General features: G+C 44.8%; 1 protein-coding gene across 1 annotated transcript in view; it reads right to left on the bottom strand.

The window, feature by feature from the left end:
- The window catches only part of LOC135910184 (fatty acid synthase-like), a 168267-nt gene that overhangs the window by 43981 nt on the left and 100901 nt on the right, over positions 1-23385 (bottom strand). The window contains exons 15-18 of the mRNA XM_070524611.1: positions 11726-12941; positions 7173-7307; positions 6766-6785; positions 2732-2947 (exon numbers count right to left, since the gene is read on the bottom strand). Of these exons, the coding sequence (XP_070380712.1) occupies positions 2732-2947; positions 6766-6785; positions 7173-7307; positions 11726-12941 (1587 nt within the window). The remainder of the gene's footprint in view (positions 1-2731; positions 2948-6765; positions 6786-7172; positions 7308-11725; positions 12942-23385) is intronic.

The following is a 23385-nucleotide window of genomic DNA, read 5'->3' as shown; positions in this document are numbered from 1 at the left end:
ATGATAGCCACAACTTAATTGAAATATTAGTCATAATAAAATGGAGCACAAAAGCGCGCGCATTGCGGCTGTCTTCATGCCCATATTGGCACATTGTGCCATAAGCAATGCCGAGATCCGGAACTTGCGAGGGGTGTAAAAATACTCTTATGCACCTTCACTTTCTTAGGAGTTTCAGTTGTCAGATATACATATATATGCGAAGAAAATTTTGTTGCAAAATAGCGTAACTAGCGGTCGACAATGAACTCTTTTATTAAGTTGTCCTTGGCGCTCCCATTGCCCGCCTCATTTGAGGAGTTCGCCTCGTGGGCGCCCTTACAAACCCGGCTGCACTTCATGCCATGCACTGTTGCCTCATTCCCGCCACCTTGAAGGTCATATTCGGTAACATACTCAAATGAAACCGCACGCACTGTCATCAAAATTGGCGCGCACCAGTCTTGTAGCTGAGCCCTCTTAACGCAGCCGAGTGTTCGAAGCTACAGGACAACGCGCATTAGCACAGCCAGTTATCATCGAAATACGCTTGATGTCACTTCTACAACGCCTTTTGATCGCGCACAGGGGAGATGCCAAGACAATTTTGATACTAGCATAGCCAGGACAGTAATTAGTGTCACCTGGTGGAAGCTTATGGGAATTAACGAGTGAGCGGGTATGTGCGTGACGCTTCTAGAATTTTCGGCTAGTCGATTGGGGGCGTTCTAGACTATTCTTGCGAGCAGCGTTGTCTTGGAGTGGTCGAAAGAGAGCAGGCGCCTTGTGCTGGGCTGGTTTTTTTCGATCACTCCCATTCGGCGTTGAGTGCTCTCAGGAGCTCCGAGCCCTGTCATCGGAGCAGCAATTGAGATGGGCGTTTACCGCAACGTCATCATGGCACAGCATCGCCACTGTTGAGCAAGATTGCGCCGTAAACTGGAAAACCTAGGCTACCGTATGCTGTCCCCCTTCTCAGCCAACACTTCCTCTCCGGCGCCGTCCGTAGTTTTCCCCTTAAGCACCGCGAACTTTGGGTAGGCAAAATCGCAGGTTTGTTATATATTCACGTGGCTTTTCATCTACTCTTTTCTCTGACGAGAGGAAGACGCGCTTTCGGCTGGCGCGCTTGTCCACGGCTTCCAAATTGGAGGGATGCCCGATCTGCCAGACTATGACTGGAAAGATGGAGGCGATTGTTTGAACATACCAAGGGTTGGACCTCATGTTTTTGCAAACTTGCGCATGCGTGAGCCTTCCACAAGAGCGCACTTCTCACGGCTATGAAGTAATTGCAACTTAGAGAAAGAGAAAAAAAAGAAAGACTGGGAGGTGAAGCAGTATCAAAACCTGGTTTGCGACCTTACACTGGAGAAAGGGAGAGGTAGAAAGGCTGAAAGTACAGGCAGAAGGACGGGTAGCACAGACCCGGGAATCACAGCACGTGATTATTTGTAATAAAGCGAACGCTGCTTCTTCTGAAGCAACTAGTGCAGGTGTGCTTTCCAAGTGCTCCACGACATGTCCCACATTTACTGTGGCGCAAACTATTCAAAGAGTTCACCATACGAGTAGCACAAGCTCGCAACACGGCTCATTGAATTGCACTGCCATTTCAAAACTCCTTTTGCTCACTTTATTCTTGTGTAAAACCTTGACGTCCGCACTAATTTTGTCGGTCAACAATTTCAGAAGGTGTCTGTATTCGCTGTGTCCCATGTCATCGAGGTGCTGCCACTTTGTTGGCCTACCCGTGTGGACACTGGGAGCAAACAACGTCGCCTTGTATCTTGGACGGTCCTTTGTGCTGTTTATGAGTTAGAATTGATATATGAAGAGCAAACAAACCGAAAAGTGGGTTTAAATTTCATGAAATGAAATGCGCGATGGAGTAAAAGTTCGTAGGACGACGTACGCTAGCTAACCCTTTCGCGGAAAAAATTGGCAAACCGCGTATGCACAGATAGGTACAACCTGCAACAAAATGTGCACAGAAAAGCTACACAACGCTATCACTGAGCAGGTGAATGACGAAGCGAAGTAACAATCATGAGGAATTGAACTGTCGCAATTATTGCAACAGTTCAATTCCTCTTGCTATTGTGCAATTTATCGGAGTAACTTTTCAAGCGCCACCGCAACAAACCTGCGTCTACGACTGCTCACGCTCCGCCCTGTTGCAGCTTTTTCGTTCAACTGCGATCCAATGTGTACACGTCGCCCACAGCTGCTCAATCGCAGCTGAGTTTGATCGAGCACCCGCTACTTGCCATTCAGTCAATTCTCAGTTATTCCCACTGCAGTATCTCCCAAAATTACACGCAGTGACAAAGGATTTTACACAGCTGGAAATCGATAAAGATGAAAAATAAGGTGTTGTTCAGCTGCGTTCAGCAATGCGGTTCAGCTGGGTGCTGTTCAATCCAGATAAGTGAAAGACAATTAAGGTGTTGTAAGGAAAAAAAAAACAGGGAAAGGATTGATACAACCGGTGTCATTGCTACCGCAGGTACTGGAAATTACAGTGAGAGAGATTTTAATTACGTAACAACACTGAGATCGGATAGTAAAAAGGCTACATAACAAATCATGTAGTATAACCTGAAGAAACGGAGCAGGCTAGCTGACTAGGCTGTCCCCGCTTTTTTTTTCAATGTGCATGACCATAAACATCATCATCATCATAAGTTGCCCTGCCGCCTGAGTCGCGCTGGAGGTTCACCTGTCCGCGACAGCTGAATGATGCGCTCACCTAGCGTGCCGTCCTGGTAGACTTTACCAGTGGCAAGCATGATGTCGTGGAAGTTAACAGGTGCGTAGTAGACGTCACAGATCAGTCCCTCGGTGCCGGTTTTGTTGCATGGGGAGAGGTAGCGTAGCGGGGACTCATACCACTGCAGGCTCGACAGGTTTCCACGTGTCTTGACGTCAAGGTAAGCAAACTGCGTGGCCATCTTCGCCTCCCCACCTGCCAGGCCCCAGAGAGGCATAGAAGTAAAATGAATGACCTGCGCTAATTTTGCTCACTGGATCCTCCAAACACGTCCTTAATTGCGTTTCAGTTCTCAAATAAAAGCGCCAATATAGGAACATTTGTAGGAAAAACCATATAGAACTGCAGGTGTACCAGAATATATACATTTCTTCTGAAGCTATAGCCTAAAATTGTGTGGACTTAGTTTTTTTATGAATCGAAGAATTAACTAATCTTCGACTGTAACTCCATCTTTCACGTACTGTATTAACTTGACTCACAAAGACATCATGCAAGATTCAGCCCATTGTATAATAATGAAAAATGAAAGTGAGGCAAAGAGAAATTATAGCTTTAAAAGCAACCTTCTGCCAGTTCTTTTTTCCTTCCATTTTATTTCTGTTTATTACTTCAACATATCAATTATTGCAATTATTTACTCCATTTGTTTTCATACAAAGATTCCGTCTTTGCTTGGTGTCAAATCATGCAAGAATCTTTGGCAATGAAAAGCCGATGAATATGTATCCATTGCAGCCAACCATTCAATTACGAAAATAAGAAATCACCGCCCAAGCATTAGGAGTACCCACAAGATTGCACTGGACCTTGCACCATATCACAAGCATGGAACTTCTGCTACAGCGGGACGTCCACAACACGCTGGATTGGTTAATAGAGACACAGCGAATCCCGCAACTCAAGAGACTAACGAGGACAAGAATGGGTAGCAGTATCCACGAAAAACTCTGGATAACCTATCAGAAGCTGCGTGGGAATAAGACGTCTCTCCCAAGCGCGATCAGGGAAAAGCTCCAGGTGGCTGATAGACCCAAGAACATGAACCCCGAACTCAATCAGGGTCGAACGAAGAGTAGAGACAAGGCTTTATTACAAGTCTTTCGTATGAACAAGGAAGCGCGAACAAGGAAGAATACGAGGATCAATGTGCCTTCGCAGTGGCAGTCCTCGATACTGACAAACAATCGGTCAGTTCATGTGGTATACGCGGCAAAAACACCGAGGTAGCGGAAGTGGTGCTGATAGCCTTAGCCGTCGTTAACCTTAGTTGCACATACGTACTTAGTGACTTGCAGGTGGCGGTCAGAAACTATGCACAAGGAAGAATTTTGGCGAAGGCCGAAGCTATACTCAAAGCCAAAGCGAATATCACCTCCTAGGGGGTGATATTGTTCCCAACCTCAACGCAAACTCAACAAGTATGTCCACATCGCGAAGCCCGAGATGTCACATTCGACGCCCGCGTGGAAGGATCCTCTTCATGGAATCTCAATGGAGGGACGGACAGACGGGACAGAATGACCAAGTAATCTGACATGGCTCAAGTGGTAGACTGGCGGCAGTTACAAATCAAGACCTTCACCAATCCCGTTCATCTCAGCAGGATATATCCAGACATCTATTCAGACGATAACTGCAAAGTATGCTGCAGAGCTCAAGCATCTCTTAGATACATTCTCATTATTTGTCAATTTGATGGTATAGACCGTTTTTTCGTAGGCGCTGCCATATTGTGAACGCAGTGGCGCCGCCTATGAGCAGCGCCATACTGGCTTGGGTGAAAGCGGTCTTCCGCATGGCAGGTATACGCTCGGCGGCAGGTTCTGGCGTTTATTTTCGCGGTCGTGTGGTTTGTTTAGTATGACGTGCGTCTTCTACGCGGTAAACGGTTCTGTGAGACGTGCTGAAGTGGTTTAAGGCGTCATGGCCGGAATTTCTGCGGGCGTTGAGGTGGACGGAGCATGCAGCGCGATGTGTGCGCGCAGGCATATTCGTGCCTACAATCAGCGTCGGAGATCACTTGTGTATTTCTGAATGTTCCAATCACTAATGTGACCTTATTGCAGTATTATCCTCTATTTCTGAGCTGCGATTTAGAAGCCACGAAACATACGCGACGATCGTAACAGCGTGAGTGTGGGTACGGTTCTGCTACGATAGGAGCTGTTATGTTATACTTTCACAAGCGTTCAAACTGTTCGCTGCAGGTTACATTGCGTGACTACTTGGTTTGATGGATGAGGTTTCCGCCCCTGAATAAAATAGTTTTGGCAAGTGATAGCAGCATACCTTACAGTCTGAACTACGCTTGTCCAGCAAAGGGACTGTTTACGAACTGCGCGAGCGTCCTAAGCAGTGGTAGGTGCTGGATTATATATATCTTTGTCCTATATACACTGCATGGTCCAAGCCTACCACATCAGCGGTTATATATTTATAAACGTTGTGCGACATGACCATGCGAGACCCTATTGCTGCGTTAGCCCGTTTTCTCTTGCTTTTTCGAGAAGGAGGATGATAACCGAATTTCTTTTTCCGTTGTGTTCGTTCCGTTCTCTACGACGCACACACACGTATTACGGAAGTTTTGTCCTCAAAAATAGGCATCGCATTCTTTTTATGCGATCTCCCATATATATTTTGGCTGTATGCAGGCAAAAAATGCAATGCCGAAGCGCACAGCTTACATATGTACCGTGCTGGTTCACCAACCGCAGTGATCCCTGTGTTGAGCAGTGCCATCGGTCTCATGCAGGAAGGCTACCGTAGACATATGGTAACTTGAAGCCTACTAGACTTGATATGCGCGAGAACGATGCCGGTGCATCACAAATATTTGATTGCGCCTGCCGCTTAGATGTTTCGTGGTATCCTTAGGTTGGCCGTGCACGAGCATGCGCTCTTATGCTTTATGTTTTACTCCCTACGCCAAGTGATCAGATATTGAGCAGATTTACCATTTCATGGTGCTAATACAGAGACACCAGTTTTCTTTGTTGAATTAAAACTGATCAAAGCAATATAGTTCACAACACATACACACACCGCGACTGATAATGTGCGTACACCACGGCTGATAAAACGCGTCACATTTTTGCGCCCCCGAACGATATTTCCACCTACTGGAGTTACCGATGCACGTAAAGGCTTCCGTGACGACCTTATATGAATGGACATGGCGTATGTTTCCCAAAGTACCATCTAAAACATCTCAAAATTGTTCCGCAGCATGCGACAGCAATACTTTGAAGCAGCGCCGCGCCGGATCGCCCAAGCCAGAGAGGAGGAAAGGCTCTCCGCGCGCCCTATCCTCCTCGCCCGATGAAACGGTCTATAGGAAAAGAAAGTCGTCTCCCTAGATGAAGCAGCGGCGTGGAGCACGGCCGCGTGAGGCAGCTAAAACCTCGCTAAAACTCACAGCACATACACATCTCTTGCTTAACTTCCTTCTTAAACAGCAAGAACTGCCTCAATTCAATAAGTACAATGAGCCATTACACTAAATCATGTACAAATAACGTATCACGCCCTAGAAACACAAAGGCGAACCTCTTTTTCTGAGATATTTCACCTCGACATAAACCTAGATAGGAATGGCCTTCTTAAATGCGGTGTTATTTTTTAGGTTTCCAGAAACAACAAGATAGAAAAACTTTGATAGCGAAGAAGCTCTCTGAAACTGTCTATACTATTTTGCAACTTTAGCAAATGATCCTTTTTCTGTCTCTATTGTATCATTTCACTTAATCCTGTGTGATGCATGATAACCATAGCTGCTTTTGCGTCACAAAACACCACACAAATATTCTCACCTTGGCTTTACTGTATGTTGCATCACACCATTGCAGATAATAAAAATCAGGCCCCGTGGTTCCGTTTGTTCTGTTTTCTTGGTATTTCTTTAACTTGCGTTCATACAATCACTAGACAACAAAGCGAAAGAAAACATGCAGGAAGGAACCACTATTTCTGCTTATGAAATAATTTCGAGATGCTGTGGTCCGGTAAACGCGAGAAAGTGATGCCGTGGCTCACGTAAGCAACAATTGTAAAGGCTCGGCTCAACAAACTGATATAAATTTGGTGTCATTAGGCCTTGTTCCGTAATTGTCAAAAGTTCGTGGCACTGAGATTGTTTTGCCTTTTGCACATTGTGTTTCAACACTAATTGCAATGTGAGCCAGCAGCACCTAGAGGGAAAACAACACTTCGTTAGAAAAAGACAGCGTAGATAAGAGTGGCACTTCAGACACTGTCATCTCGGAAGTGTCGATAACGTTCAATAAACTGCCGAACCTTCCCAGGTAGCGTGAGTTTAGGCATAGCCTCTTACGTGGTTTATTTTAGGATGGTGTTTCGCAGCAGGTAACACAGGAACGCAATGTTGAAGTACGTACAGCAATCAATGTTCCGGTGCCTGTAGGATCCCCACTGTCCGTCGCGGTAGACGTTCATCACGAGATCGTTTTCTATTATATCTTTGTAGGCGGTGTTGGTAGGACTGAAGTCAGCTACGTTGTTGACACCTTTTGCAGTGACGTTGAATACGCACCTGTGTAAAAAAAGTTAAGAAAAAAAAACATCGTGGATACAGCTTCTATGCACCTGCATGGCGCGTAATTTTTCATGTAATATAGAAGACAACCTTCTGGGATATACTACTGTTATATACGAGGTTATAATGAAATACAGAAGTATTTAGAAGGGTGTCTTTCTTTTTATATCAACTTCGCCTCTATGTAACCCATTCAGCGGCACCATAGACAATTGTGTACGCTAAATGTAGCGGCTTCGGGTGCGTCGCGACCTTTTTTTCAGCCCGCCGAGGCGCTGCATACTCATTTTTGAATTCTTTGCGAATGGACAACTAGCTTCATCTGTATTCAGAAGCGGTAACTTGGAAAGTAAACGTTCAGTAAAGGTGGACGTCTCCAGCTTCTACGGCCACGTGCGTAAGTGCCCTCTTCTATTTTGCTCAGCGATAGTATGCATGAGCATCCACAGCAAAACAAAAACAAAAAAACAGAAAAAAAGGCTAAGGGTGTATGTAGAAGCCTTTTGCTATTCGATGAAAACAAATTCGCGTGCTGCCTGCGGAAAACTACAGCACATGGCTTCTCCGAAGACAAGCGTGCACATTTGTGTGCATGGTGCTTCAAAGTGCGCACTGTAAACAATCAGCACTTTGTTGATTTCTACCAGTGCGCGGTAGGTTGTTGCGTTCTATTCCATTGATATTGTGCTTTATAGGCCTTGAAGAACGTTCCAGTCGTCGTCTGAGAAGCTCTACTGCACAGCCAAGGCACTGCTGACCTGAATACCTGATGGCAATTTTTCAGGCGGAGATTTTTCTGATGAGGAGGTTGACGACACGCTAGAGATTCTAGTGAGTAGTACTTCTACAACCCTTGCGAGCTCTTCGCTGCTAGGCTAACTTTGTTTTTTATTCCCCCGTAGCCTGCATCGAATGGAAATGGAACAGCTGAGGATTGTCCCACCAGCAGTAGTGAGAATGAAGGCGAAGCCCAACCTCAAGCAGAAAAAAAGAAAGGACTGAAGTTAAGTGGGTTCAAAAGGATTTCACACCTGTTGACACTGAATGCCACGTTCACTCCTCCTACAAGATGAGCTCCTTTAGAACCGCTGAAATACTTCAATAGGTACTTTCCCGATAAAATGTTTGCTGACCTCGCATACTACACCAATGTGTACGCGTTGCAAGCAGAAGGCCTTGAGCTTGGAGCAACAGCAGCAGAAATCAAGGTATTTTTTTGAATTTTGCTATGCTTGACTATCTTGAGAATGCCGCGTATTTGGATGTACTGGGAAGAAGACACCAGAATTACCGGCAAAGCAGATTCGACGAGGAGCAAGCGTTTCTTCAAACTGAGGGCGATGCTACATATCACTCATTCTAATAGCCAGTTAAACATCACAAACAAGTTCCGGAAAGTTGCACTACTCATTGATGCAATCAGAAAAAGATGTCTCGAGCATGAACATTCGCAGCACAGCTGTGTTGATGAGCAAATGGTTCCATTTACGGGCCGAGTTGTCGCTAAACAATTCGCACAAAACAAGCCGCACCCTGAAGGGGTTGACGTCTTTGTGAGATGCAGTGCAGATGGCATGGCACATGACTTTGAGCTTTATCAAGGTAAAGGGACTGGAGTAAGCACTGAGCATTCCTACATGGGCCTCGACGGTTCAGTTTTTATGCGTCTCATAGAGCACCTCTCACACCGCGTAAATGCCAGGTGCTACATGGCCAATTACTTCTCCTCTGTGACTTTGTTCCGAGAGCTTAAGCTCCTGGGCATGCTTGCATCAGGAGTTATTCGTTGCAATCGGCTTCTTGGGTGCCAGCTCAATTCAGACAAGGAGCTGATGGAAGAAGGGCGCGGAAGTTTTGACAGTAAAGCCACTGAAGAAGGAGACGTGGTCAGTGTACGTTGGCATGATAATGGCCCTGTACACATGGCTTCTACGCTTGTTTGTGGGGGAAACACCCAAAAAGTCCGCAGGTGGAGCGAAGCAATAAAGGAGCATGTGATGATTGACTGCCCTGAGGTTATCGTAGGCTATAACAAGTACATGGGGGGCGTCGACAAGCTCGACTTTTTGATATCTCTCTACCCCTTCTATACTAGAACAAGAAAGTGGCCCATAAGGGTTATTTCCCATTTTATATCATTTTCTGTGTGCAACAGCTTGCTGGAATACATCAGAGATGCTTACGCAGTGGGCCTCGAAAAGCGAGAAGTTAATGACGTGATGACTTTTCAGTCAGAAGGTGCACTGAGCTTGATCGCATGTAACAAGATTGAACCCAAAAGGCGCCGACCTAGCTCCAGCGCTCCCACAATGCTAGTCCACAATTCTAGTCCTATGCGAACAAATTCCACAAAGTTTGACAGAGCGAACCATCGGCCGAAGCACGTTGATGCAAACTTTGCAAATAGGCGCAGAAATCCAGCATGCGATTCAAGGTCCCGGATTTTGTGTCGGAACTGTAACGTGATCCTGTGCCTGAGTGGTTCAAAAGACTGTTTTTTTGAGTTTCATCAAAGGTAACAGTAGAACGGGTTTCTGCTGTCCTTCAAATGTGCCTTGACAAGTTTTATGCTACCGGCAGAAAGAATAAAGAGGGAAGCAGAATTTAGATTCTCATTGTTACGCGACCACCACAAGTGCTTGCCTTGAGGCGCCATGTACACAATTGTGTACACATCAAAAATTGTTATTATTGTGAACAAACATGTTTTCCAACACTTTCTTGGTGTTTGCACACCTAATAACGCATTTTCAGCTATGAATTAGAATTCACTCTTCTTTGAATCATAATTCGCGCCTATAATGTGGTGGTTTCACCCGAAAGACGAAGAATCGATTGCGACAGCAAATCAGTGGAAAGCTATACAAAGTAGGGATTGTAGTTCGGTAGGTTGTATAAACTTGGAAACATAGGCTTAATAACCGAATTAAGAAGCATGGCTTCAGAGGCGCACAATCAAACATGAACACGCCTCACTCGATGAACGCGGAAGCACGCTGTCAAAACGTTGGAATGAGGACGCGCGGAAGCAGCAGCGATCGAACTGACTATCGTGCTGCGTCTCGCATCAACGCGAACTAAGCCACGAGACCGCAGCGTGGGGCGCACTGATTCTTCGTCACAGGTGGCTTGCAAGATAAAGCGGCCTGGCGTGCGGCAGCTGTACCAAGAATGTTCTCGCCCTCGGACTTTACACGCAACCTGACGGCGACACCGACGCTGACGGCAGGAATGTGCTTGGAGTGCCCATGCAATTGTTATCACAATAGGACTTAAAATGTGAGCACGTTCGATGATTTCGTACGGCCTTCCACTTTAACTTTTCGGCGTTCAGTAGTCGACGCATTTACAATTTGTTTGTTGGATATGGCGCTGTGTTGCTAAACACGAAGCCCTGATTGCGATTTCTGCCGTGGCGGCTGTATTCGGATGGGCACATAATGCGAAACTATTCTCGTATCACGCTATGTGTGCATATTGAAGACCACCACGTGTTGAATATTAATATGAAACGGTGCTCTACGGTGTCCCTCATAACCTCTTGTAAAGTTGTGGGGCGTTAAACCCCGCTATTTCATATATAAATCTGAAGATTAATGTGTTGACGCTGTGCATCGTCCGCTAAAACTTAATATATATATATAAATTGCAGAATACCACGGTGCGACTAATGTATGCGACCGTTATCTATGACGAATGCAGGAATTCCGCCTACAATGAATAGCGAATAAATTCAATATTTCTTGGATGGACTGGCGGAAGGAAGTTGATGAAAAAGGCACAACAATGCACGCAGCTTTGTTTAGCGCAGAAGGCATTCTATGAAAGTCCGAAAGGCCCTTCAAAGTACATGATGCAATGCTTTACATACGTAAATCTTGCGCCAACAGAAACCGTAGTTATAATATACGAACGGAAGAACCTAAACATCATATTATACGCGTGAATACCAGTATAACAACCGTATCAAATGAGCCAAATGTTCCAAATAATTTCCATATCCTACCATGCCATATTGCCTATGAATAATGCGCATTCTGGCATTCTCGGCGAGGCCTGTCGGGTACACGGGTATTTCCAATAGGGAAGCTGTGCTACAAACTAGAAGGCGTGGATAGGGATCACAGCTTGCGTCTTTCTGGTACGCTCCTTAGCTTTGCAGATCGTGCGTGTTTTCCGACGTATATGCACAAGTTCACACACCTGCTAGTTGATTTCCGAACGCACTTACTGGAGGAATTCCCGCACAGCGACACATGTCGCATTCGGCATACTTTCGGGTCGCTTCTCCTAAAACTCCTCCTACATTTCATGGACCATAACTTTAAACATACTTTTTCTTGTTTTGTAGCGATTTTTTTTTTCACTATCAGCTCACCAGAGAAGCCTCAGCATTTGTCTTTACATATACATACCTTATGAGACGTTCGGCGATCTCCTTTCGTAGGCAATTGGTTAAACCGAGAATGCCACTGGTTCCGGCGTCTTCGGCGAGCAGCCAGATCTTCGCTTGAGATGATTTCCCGACATATCCGAGGACTTTTTTCTTCAGTGTCTCCACCCATCTGAAGCCCACGTTCTGCAGTCTGATAACCGCCTGCTTGGTGACGTCGATGGGTTTGGTTACTTTCCGGAACAATAGCAGTGTGGACAGGTTGTTCGACTTGAGACCCACCAACCGAAATCCGCCGGCTCTAAACACTGCTATTGTCGTATCCTCCGCGTAAACTTGAAATGAAACACCACTCACTATAGACAGTAATGCCTCGGCCACTGTCAGGGCTGTCCGATGAGAAATGAGAACGAATCCATGTTCTTTGCACTGCGAGAGCACTTCTTCAGCCAATGTAACTAGGTCAATAGAAGCGGTCGTGGTGCCACAGGAAGCAATGACCAAGTCAGCCTCGGGAAAGTTTCGTCCAGAGATTGAAGGTTTGGCTCCAACCACTGCTGTGCCTTCGGGAACTTGGTCGGGAGCTAAGCTGTCCGGATTTGGGTGAGCGATAGAGTATACCGCCTTGAGATGTCCATGGTACATGGAAAGCAGTGGAGATAATCGCGGAGCCACGAGTGTAACGCTGCCTTTAGCGGCCAGCTCTAGCACACGGAGCTTCAAGGAGCTTGTATTTTCGACCACTACGTCAAGCAGATATCTCAGTGGGTCTTCTCCTAGGAGGCTGGTGTTCAGAAAGTCCTCCTCGAGAGCTTTTTTGGAGGCTAGAAGCGCCAACTTCACCGTTGAAGCCAGTGACGCAGCACCGTTGTCTCCTTTCTGGATATTAAGAAGTAGCTGTACTAGGCCGTGATTTGATGCAGTGTTCTCAACATAGGGGTTCAGCACTTCTGAGAGTTTATGACATCCGTTCATCATGCCGGGAAAATTGTCATTTTCTTCGAAAGACTGCAGGATGCATTGTGTAATGCCACAACACAGGTCCACGTACCCCTGCATAAGGTGCTCCCGTTCGCTTCGTGCGGTTTTGTTGTCCTGGTAAGGAAAAAAGCAGTATTGTTCCAAGACTGGAGCCTCTTGCACTGGCCGCCGCTGTACGTTGTTGACTCTGAGGCCTTCTATTTCGACGCCGCCAGCACGCCGCAAGTTGAGATGTGGGTTGTAGACGGCAGCCATACCTGCGTAGAGTGATATACAGACGATGTAATTGACGTGTCCGCCCCGTGCACTTAACCTCAATACTTCATTTTAGCGAACCAACCATGAGCTTAAGAGGGAGCTTAAGCTCCGGGGCTGTCATCTTCATGCATGGGAACGAAATATTTTTCTTTCTCCTCAACGAAGCCACTCAACGCAATCAGATGTTGAAAGCTAGCGATTACTGAAAGCAGATGTCTTCCTTAATATTTAAATATTTCAGTAGAAGTTGTTGAAAACGGAACTGCTGAAAAAACCACTTTGTCATGTTTACATCAACGTACCAACTGCGGCACTGAAAATTATATCACAATTCTGTAAGCAGCATCTGCAGTGCTCCTGATGCGCTCAAAATTGATGTATTTCGTGCTCCGAAATATACGACTAGTACATAAGTAGAACTTGGGCAAAACCAAGATGAACAATATGATAAATTTACGTACCAATTACATGTACAGTTGAGTCGGTTTATTACAAGGCTCGATAGTTCCTCGGAAAGGGGTCGTATGCGCGTAAAATGCGCAAAATTTTAGGACGTTTAAGCTGACGTTAGCGACTGCAATTAAGAACATCTCGTTAACATATCCGATTTTCAGGATCTTCGTTTCTGTTCCCGACACGTCGCCACATCTAGCTCCAAGTTTACGTCACAAACGTCATGTAGAGAACGAAAGGTGGCGTCGTAGCTCTTTTGAAATGGCACGCGCCCGGTTCCGGTCAGCTACGATTTCGAAACTTTGAGCGCCGCCGTTTTTTCTTCGAGTCCTTCAGATATATTTACTATCATCGGGACACCAGCGAATCCTGCGTATGATAAGAAGTTCTATTTGGCTAAAAACGAGAAATACTACGCCACGCTGGCATTTTGGAAAGGTGTTCTGTTACGGTTAACCGATTGTTCATGATATCGGGGACTGCTTGTGGTTCAGCACTTTCCTATATTTTATTCATAGCATATGTTACCGAAGTCATCTATTGAATATATACATTTGGTGCAAGGTTGAGGATTTGTAATGTTTATGCTTCTTTTTTAGTTCACTACCAATTTTAGACATAATTGTAAACAATTCCTGTATTAACAAGCAGTTTGCATGTATCAGTAAGTAGAACTCAACCTTCCCTATAAAACGCAGCAAATTTCGTTCAAATCGATAAGAGCATGTGTGCGTTTTACATTAATTTTGACAGGCCATATTGGAGCTTGCCCCAATACTCAAGCGTTCTTTAAAGGTCCAGCTAGAGCAATATTTTTGACCATGAAAAATAATTTAGGAGTAAAATTCTGTCGCTATAGAACAGGCGTCGCACAGATTTACATGTTTCAAATACGAGCAGAAGGATCTCAAGAAGCACGCACAAATAGCCGCTTTTGCTGCCGAATTAGCAAAAAAGTATAGCCGCCAATACCACTCTGTAGAATTGATGAATTAGCTGAACGCGCGGCTCCTTAGCATGACCTCTGGGATAAAGTGACGGCTAACGGCTTCGGACGGCGCCCTGAAAAGTCTCGGAATAGGCATGCTGGGATTTTCTTAATAGCAATGACTACCAGGTGTGCGCATCTTCTGCTAAGGTGCTGCCTGAATGCTACCAAGGGTGCTCTAACGTGAAGCTATTAAACTTTTCTATTGCAATTCTGCAATCAGCTGTCCGCGATTGGTGAAAAACTTTTTTGGACCACCCCCACCTACCTGCCCACCATGCGACGTCACAAAAATCGCGATAGCTCCCAATCTGACATCACGTAAATACACTCATTATGCATGATTCGACCGAACAAAATAAACATAATTATTTCTGATTCGTCGCCTTTTCGCCATCAACCCTCTGCTATTGCTAAAAAGGTTGCAGGCTGAACCGACTTTAGCTGTCTGTTACTCGACGTCAGAAAACCGCAAAGGCTGCTTACGCCAAAGTGACGTGCACACATTAAATATAAATATGCATTATTAAGCCGAACAAAACTGTATTTCTTTTTCTGAATAGCCTGACACTGCCCCATTCCGAAAAAATACAGGAGATGGCTGCGGCCGATCGCTCAGGCATTAGCTACTCGCATCTGACGAAGAGCATGGGCTTATTTGCGTATAACTAAACTTTTTGCGTGTCCGTATAACGTCATCGAGCTCCTTCGGCACGTATACGACATCGCTCTGTCAACTCTTCATCGCTGAGCATCCGTTTTAGCGGCATCTTTAACTGTCCGTTGCACGCCGCCGCGATTTTAGACAAGCCACCGCAAGCTAAGTACGGGAAAGTGGACAAATCGCAGGAGCCGGCACGTCCCTCTTAATCCGGTAATCTATTTTCAGTGTGCTGGCTCGGCCCCATATCGCATCCCTCTCCACTTGAACGTGCTCTTGGCCTCTTGTCAGTTAATTATATAAGACTACCCGCTCGTTGTAGGCAATGTTACTCGTTCTTAAAGCGAAGTAAAGTTACCTCGTATGAACGAGGATAGCGTTTGATCGGTCTGTTCTGGCACCGCTGCGGGTCACCAAGCGATGCTTGCGTCGGCGGTTACATACATTTAACGTCAGGAGATTGGAATAAAAACATAACGAAATAGTTTTAGGTTATAGGGCCCCGACAAGAAAACTGTTCGCTTAACAACCACACGGCACTTCCATGATTCCTTCAGTGATGTATATCACTTTCTTAAAGCAAATCTAGCAAAAGCGAAATTTCGTTCAAGTTGGCCTGTTGTAACCCATTTCACAATGCAGAATTTGGAACTTCCTGTATTCCGCCTGCGAAATAATGTTGTCAGCTGGAAACGAAACTGTACCATTAAGAAATAACAAATAATTGAGCTCTAGGATATTGAAAAGGTTCAAATTCAGTTTACTTCTGGGGAACAATCAATGAAAATGCCCCTGAGCAACAAAGCTGGACTCGCGTGGAACCATGTAAGTTCTGGCTGCATTTATTATCCGGATCATTGTACAAAAGCCAGATCGCGAAGAGCAGACATTGAATACTTTCTTTGGGTTCTTAAATCAGCTATTTGAGCAGCGCTGATCTGCGTTCCATGACTCGTTTATTAGCTCCTTATGAAGAGGCTAGGAAGTTTAAGAACTATATAGATCGTTTTCTATGCGCACCGCCATATCGCATACGCAGTGGCGCCACCATTAGGCGGTCGGCGTGCTGGTTGTACCGATCGCTCCGTGTTGCATGCCACGTACAACCTTGGCGACGGTTTCTGGTGGTTATAGTTGTCGTGGCATGGCCTATTTATTATGACGTGACGCCTCTTACGTGGGAAACTTATAAGAGACGTACTGAAGCAATCTAAGTCGGCACGGCCGGAGTTCCTGCCGCGTTATGGCGGACGGTGCACCCAGTGCGATGTGTGCTGGCATGTTTGAGCCTGTAATCAGTCTCCACGAGCAGTTGTGCATTTTAGGAAATTCGCTTCACTAATGTGACCTTACTTAGCGCTGTCACTGTGGTCCTAAGGCGGTGCTTAGCAGCTATGACTAGTTCCGAAACATGTAGCTATTCACGCCGTGTGGGTACCGGTCTGCTACGGAATGAGTTGTGCTGTTTATTTTGACAAGAAATCGAATTTTTCACAATTTGTGCATTTTGTTGGGGCAAGGGCCAGCCACGGCAAAGACCGCCGTGCAAAATATAATAAGGGGATGATGCATGGTAAAAGGTGGCAAATTTCACGTTTGTGAATAAGAGTTGGGAATATTATATGTAACATGATTGTACAGCGGCCTAAATATTATTCGGTGTAGAATGCGCAAAATGTATGTGCAATGAAATAATGACAATGACTATATGTAGACTACGACCAAAAATGTTTTATTGCAAAGGGGCGATGTAAACGCGTGAGTAACAGCAACACTCGTACCTCACCTGTGAGAAGTTCAACGCAAGGGCTGGGAGGCACGTGCGTTAGAATAATGCTATCGCAGGAGCAGCTTCTAGCGAGAGGATGTGCTACCAATATCTTCGGCTGATAACATGCAATGTACCAACAACTTGTAAAAATCTTAAAACTAAATGACAAAAAGTTCTTCATTGCCGAGAATGTTTCCAAGGTGGACGGGAATTTGTTTGTATGCGGGGCCGAAGCACTTCTTTCATTAAGCTTCTGCTTCCCGACACTATGACAAGATGTGAAGAACTGTTGGCATGTATTGCAGACAGGAGTTTCATAAACGGTGAACATGTAGGAGTGAGTGCCGAGTTCCATACGTGTGGCCTATCATGAGATGGCAGAAAACAACCTCTGTCGCAAGAATACGTTGATTTGGGCGAGTTGGTTCATCTTGACGGTTTTCATAAAAAAAAGCGCTAAAGAGGAAGACGAAGGAAGTCCTGTCGAATGTGTTTCTTCGACTTCGTCTTTAGCGCTTTTTTATGAGAACCTGTGCCGCGTTTCTGTTATTGGGGGTCAGTTTCCCACGCTCGCCTCAATAACGTGAACTTTATTGATTGCTTCAGTGCCCCATGTACGTGGCCGATGACCCCGCAGTTTCACTCATAGGAAGGGTTTTATTTCTATAACAGGGATATATCTATGGACGAATTAATTGGTTTCATGAGAGCAGCATGCCGGGGAAGTTATTAATCCATTACAGAAATGATATTGCGCAACAATAAACGACATGGACGTGAGAGGACGACACACCTTGCGCTTGGTGTGTCGTCCTGTCACGTCCGTGTCGTTTTTTGTTACGCAATATCATTTGAGTAATTGTCTTCGTAAACAGTGATATGCCTGCATAGCCTGCAAGCATATTAACATCGATGCCTCTGTGGCAAGGCACGCATCATATTTTTATATGTTGATTAGCGGCATAGATAACTTCGAGGATTGAATAAAAGCGAGTAAAACCAGTGATTCTTGTTCTTTTGTAGAAACATTAAGGCTTTATTGCCACATCATAAATCCGTATATATTATTTCCGTTTGTTGTTATATTTTTTCATGTGGTTTAGAGTCGTCAATATTCTGTAGGTCTCCGCCATAAAGATTCTTGTTTCCGATTGCAAACAGCGGGATTCCGAGAAACAAAGGCCGCCTTCAGCATAACAAAAATGGCGGCATGCAACTGATGCATCGGTGTAAAAATCTTGCACGAGTACTTTGAGTGAAGTTGCAGGAAGTGCATTTTTATATGTATTTCTGGAGCGTTCAAAGTAACTACTACAAAGGACATGTCACAATCTAACAGCGACCACAGCTACGACGGTACTGGTTTGGCTAAAGGAATTCGAGGGTTATGAAGATGTATTTAGTCATTGCTTTCCTGAGGTTCCTCACAAGTAATGAAAAGGACTGTCTCCCTCTTGGACGATTAGTAAAAAATGTGGAACAGGTCATATTGTTAACGATTTGTTATAGGCGAGTTCACGGTAAGGATGTGTTTTCACGAAATGCACGAAACTGCAGTACGACAATTGTAGGGAGGATGGCTACTCGTTGAATTCTACATAAAGATTTTACCAGGATAGTTCTGAAGGCTCCTCTGACCAGGCGTATACCTTAATAATGTGAAAGGTGAAGCATTTCCAGGGCACTCGCTGTAGCCGACTGATACACCAGCGCCCCTAGTATAAACGCGATCGTGTGACGTTTATAGAGATTCACTAAGCATTTTCTGACACTGCCGTAATTAGTCTGTGAGGAAGTTTTCAATGTGGTCATGTTTCAGGGCATTCGGCCTTGAGGTATATAATGTTCGGGATGACGGTTACTTTTGAACCGTGTATGACGCCCAAAAACTTATGTCCTTGCATGAATGTGCTGTCCTTCCAGTTCGATAGGAGACAAGATGAGCACCACTCTCTTTCTTCGAAAATGGACATAGGAGTTTTGATGTCGATTTAGGTTGAACACATTTCTACCTGCTCATTTAGGTGCTTTCGGCAGTCCAAGGTTAACTTGTCTCTCGCACGCTGCAAGATTAGAAGATTTAAAACATATCTGTACGTCATCTACGTAATGAAAATAGAAAATGCCTTGAGGTACTGGAGAACGGGGTGTGTTCTTTTTCTGGGGGAAACTGGAGAACGACAATTTCCTGCGTAGATACATGAGAAAATATGTTGCGTAATTTCTAATTCATGAGGTCTCTGTTGATTGGACCTCATAATACATGAGGTCTAATGAACAGGGAGGTTTGCCCCTGAGACTCGGATCCCATGGATTAGGCACCGACGACATGCCACGAAATAACAAACTACTACAAACAAAAAAGGCGAATCTACCCGCCTCCAAACGCAAGCCTCACGCGAGCGCAAGCCTCGATCCTGCGTCGAATCCAAACTAAGTCGTTCCCCAGCGCACATTGGCTGGCCATAATTACCAACGGGCAATGGAACCCAATATGTCAAAACTGCACAAATCAAACATTGGCTACCCAAAATCACAATTTTTGGTGGTGCGGGGGGCTTACCTCCTCCCAAGTCGCTCCTGCCAGCTCCCTCAGAACAGACCTGGGAGGAGCTGCTCAGAACGCCGGATGAAAAACTACAAAAAGCCATCATGGCCTGGGCCGAAAGGGCCGCTCCTCGTGAAGGGCTATCCTAGGACTCGGGTCTGCCAGATCATAACTGAGCAGAATCTCAATAAAGTTGGTACCACCAGCAGAAGAAACGAAATGAGGTCTGACACGACTCATGTACTCTTTCGTCATCTGCCTGATTGCGTACGTCGCAGCATTCCACAACTGGTACAAGGGAGAAGAAGCCAAGGTCATCCGCAGAGTGTACAAGATAGCACTGGCTTTACTCGAGTCCACTAGCATGTACCGCTTGCTCCAGCTTGGGCTTCACAACACGCTTAGCGAAATCTCGGAGGCGCAGCGCACTTCTCATCTAGAAAGATTAGCGGCCAGAGAGCGCGACGTCAGATCATAGAAAGTCTCGCGCACAATATGGCCAGAAAGTCGCATTTCCGGACGCGATCAGACAAACGCTAAGAGTCGACCCGATGTCACGGAACATCCACCCGGAACACAACCGGGGAAGAGGAGTGGCCAGGGCCAGAGTTCTCTTATGCAGCCGCGGAGACGAAACGGGGACACGGTTAGTGGACGCCGCTGAATACGCCGCGGCTTGGCCTCTTACGTGCCGTATAAGCATACCCTTGTGTATGAAGTAATGAAACACATTTTCAAGCTTCTTCCTTCTCATTCAGATTTAGTGTAATTTTATATTCGCTTTTCACGCAGCGCATGAGTGCCAATTGGCGGCATGACCACCATCACAGTTCGTACAGTGGATCATGCCAGTGAAGCTGCCAGAAGCGTGTTCTTGTTCACCACATTCCGCAGCTGTGCTAGTCATGGCCAAATCGCTGGCAATATAAATAACGCGAAGATTATGGAGATAGGGTTGCACAGTGGTTTTTGTATAGCGTGTATCAAGGGATTCTTGTCCCAAAAGAAAGAATTATGATTTCTAATTAGCGAATCATTTCGATACTTTTTGCTCTCTGTCAGAAAGACAGGATGTAAATTTTCTTGCTAATTGCTTTTAGGGTATTCTCAAGTCACGTAACGAAAGATTTGTGCGCATTAAAACTAAGAAAAGTAATGCTAACCTTTCCTGAATGACTCGCGAGATCTTGCATTTATCTCGTCGTCTCCGTTCGCTTCGGTGTTCTGAACAAACCAACGATCCCATAACCGTGGAGTAGTTTCACAAGGAAAAAATTCAACCTAATTTGAAATTGCAAACAGCCAGATTTCCTTTCTCGCGTTCCACTGCCTGATCTGTTGACTAGTGATCGTATATTTTGGTCTTCTATTTTACCTCGCGGTGCTTCACACACTTCATTCAAAATTGATAATGACGCCATCAGTGATCTTTCAGTAATATCGGATGATTTCAAGAAGTATTTTCAGTCCATATTTGTACCCGATAACAACCTCAATTCTTCTCTAACCAACATAGTTTGCTCTGAAGCAATCAAATGACATTCACCTTTACAATGAAGGCAGTCTTAACCTCTGATTAAACATGGATACCAAGAATTGCATCGGCCTATATAGGATACGCAGTGTATTGTTGGGTGGCTATTCTTTGTGGTCATCGAGATATCTGACGATCATATTCAACAAATGTCTATCATCTGCGACTATATCTTCCTCATGGAAATTAGCTAAAGTGCTCCCTCTGTTTAACTCCTTTGATAAGCAGTCTTTAACGAATTACAGAGGTATTTCAATAAAATCACAGTCATGCAAAATCTTAGAACATATTATTCGTAAACGCATACTGCTTTTCCTGGGATCACGTAATCTGCTACATTATATACAGCATGGCTATAGGAGCGTTTTTAGTACGGCAACGCAGTTAGTTGAGTCTGCGCATGACATTTCCCTTAACATTGAAGTTGGCAACCAGGTAGGTGCCATCTCTATGGATTCCTCTAAAGCATTTAACACATCATTACACTTTAAACTCCCTACTAAACTTAACGCTCTACTTAATAATCCTCAACTAGATAATTGGCTTTCAAGCTTTCTTTAACCTTGTTCCCTCGGTGTTTCTTGCGGCTCGACCAAATCTGCTATTACCGATGTGACACCTGGAGTGCCCCAAGGCTCCATTCTTGGGCCAGAGCTTTTTTTTTCATTTACATAGATGATTTGCCTGTTGACATCTCTTCTAGCATTCGTCTTTATGCCGATGCTTGTGTTTCATATGAAGTTATAAACTATTTTAATGATCGTTACTTGTTACAAAATAAAATTGTTGGGTTTTGCACTTGGTGCAACACCTGGAAAATAGACATTACCTTTGATAAAACCGTCCTTATATATTTCCGTGAAAAAGCTCCAAATAACCGCGCTGTGTGTAGTGTATCTGGACACGAGTATCGCGGTGCCATTTTTACGCTTAACATGCCGTCGTCTAATAGTATTGATTGCATTTGTAACAATGCACTAAACAATTCGGTCACATACGTCGTACCCTATCCACCTCTCCAATGTATACTAAGCTACTGTTTTATAAATTGCTAGTCGGTCCTGTGGTTGACTGCGCATCTGTCCTTTGGAACCCATATTAGCAGTTTGAGATTAACAGGCTAGAAGCAATTCTCAAAAAAGCTGTAAGATTTGCATGTCACCGTTATAATCATGACTTTTCATCCTCTTCTCCACTTCGTTCGTTGAATTTAACTTCGCTGTATTCACGCCGCCTCATAGCATCGTAAGATTTATTGCACAGGTTCATGAATTGTTCCGTTAGACTTTCAAAAACCATCTTTACCAACCTCGCGCCTCAGTCAACGACCAGACGACATCACAACTTGAACTATATACTCTACTTTGTACGAGCTAATATGTTTCAATTCAGCTTTTTCCTTGGTTCCATAGAAGACTGCGAAATTTCTCACCTGGGTCCACTCGCTCATGCTCACCCGAAGTATGGTATCTGCCATCCAAGATGATTGGTTCTAGCGCACGCCCCTCCTCGTTGTATTTTATTTTTATGTGTATAATTTCCCTCAATTAACCCCCCGCTGCTATAGCGCCTATTGCCCTGTAGAATATACAAATAATAAATAAAGATAACAATAATAATAAAGTAATTTGCGGGAGTCAATTTCTAATTGCGTTTGATCGTTGCCTTCTGCAACTTGACAACATTTTTGGTCCTTATGTCCCTCTAGTAGCTCCTGCGCACTGAAGCTCGACATCATCATCTGAAATCGCACCTCTGGATGTATCAATTGATCTATGGGATGTCCCGGTGGTTTGAACGCCACCAAATGTTGGAAACTTGGAGATCATTTTATCTTACAAGTTGTCACGAAGTTCGAACAAGGGGTAGCCGTCTTTCATTTTAGTCATTTTGCAACCTGTCCTTATTGTATCGGTGAGATATTTAGCCACAACAAACGGTGAAATGGTTCTGACAGTCTTTTCGATGATTCTCTTATGCATTACGTGACAGCTGAGAAATATTTCTTTGCAGTGAAAAAAAAGTTAACAGTTTCTGCAGTGCATCCTCTTTAAGCGGTCAATCATGTAAATTGGGGATGGAAGATGATGCCATGAAGCTTCACTTAATTTTGGCAGTGCTACCAGCCGCCCACCACCGAGCCCAGCAAGGGACGTGACAGGAGTTCCTTTATGGTAAGTCCTGCTAATCTCATCTCTACAGCTCCATTATATGCCATACCGAAAACAGCTTAGCAGCATAACGTTAACCCGTGCCACCTAGAAAAGTTAGAATTAAATCGCATATGAAAGAGAGCAGGTATGACACGAGAGAGTAAAGAGAACGATCGTGTAGAAGAGGACAAGAAAAGCTGACTGCCGATTTCCCCCGGGAAGGCCAGTTCGGTGTTCGTCTATGAGGAGTCGTCTATGAGAAGCTGACGCTAAGTGGATGTGTTGTATCTTCCAACAGGCATTAAGGTCTCAAACACCCCGCATCATCGTAACAT

This window comes from Dermacentor albipictus, chromosome 8 (assembly GCF_038994185.2).
Source record: "Dermacentor albipictus isolate Rhodes 1998 colony chromosome 8, USDA_Dalb.pri_finalv2, whole genome shotgun sequence".
Classification (NCBI taxonomy): Eukaryota; Metazoa; Arthropoda; class Arachnida; order Ixodida; family Ixodidae; genus Dermacentor; species Dermacentor albipictus.
Note: the sequence above shows the minus strand (reverse complement) of the source record. Positions and strands in the feature narration are given on the sequence as shown.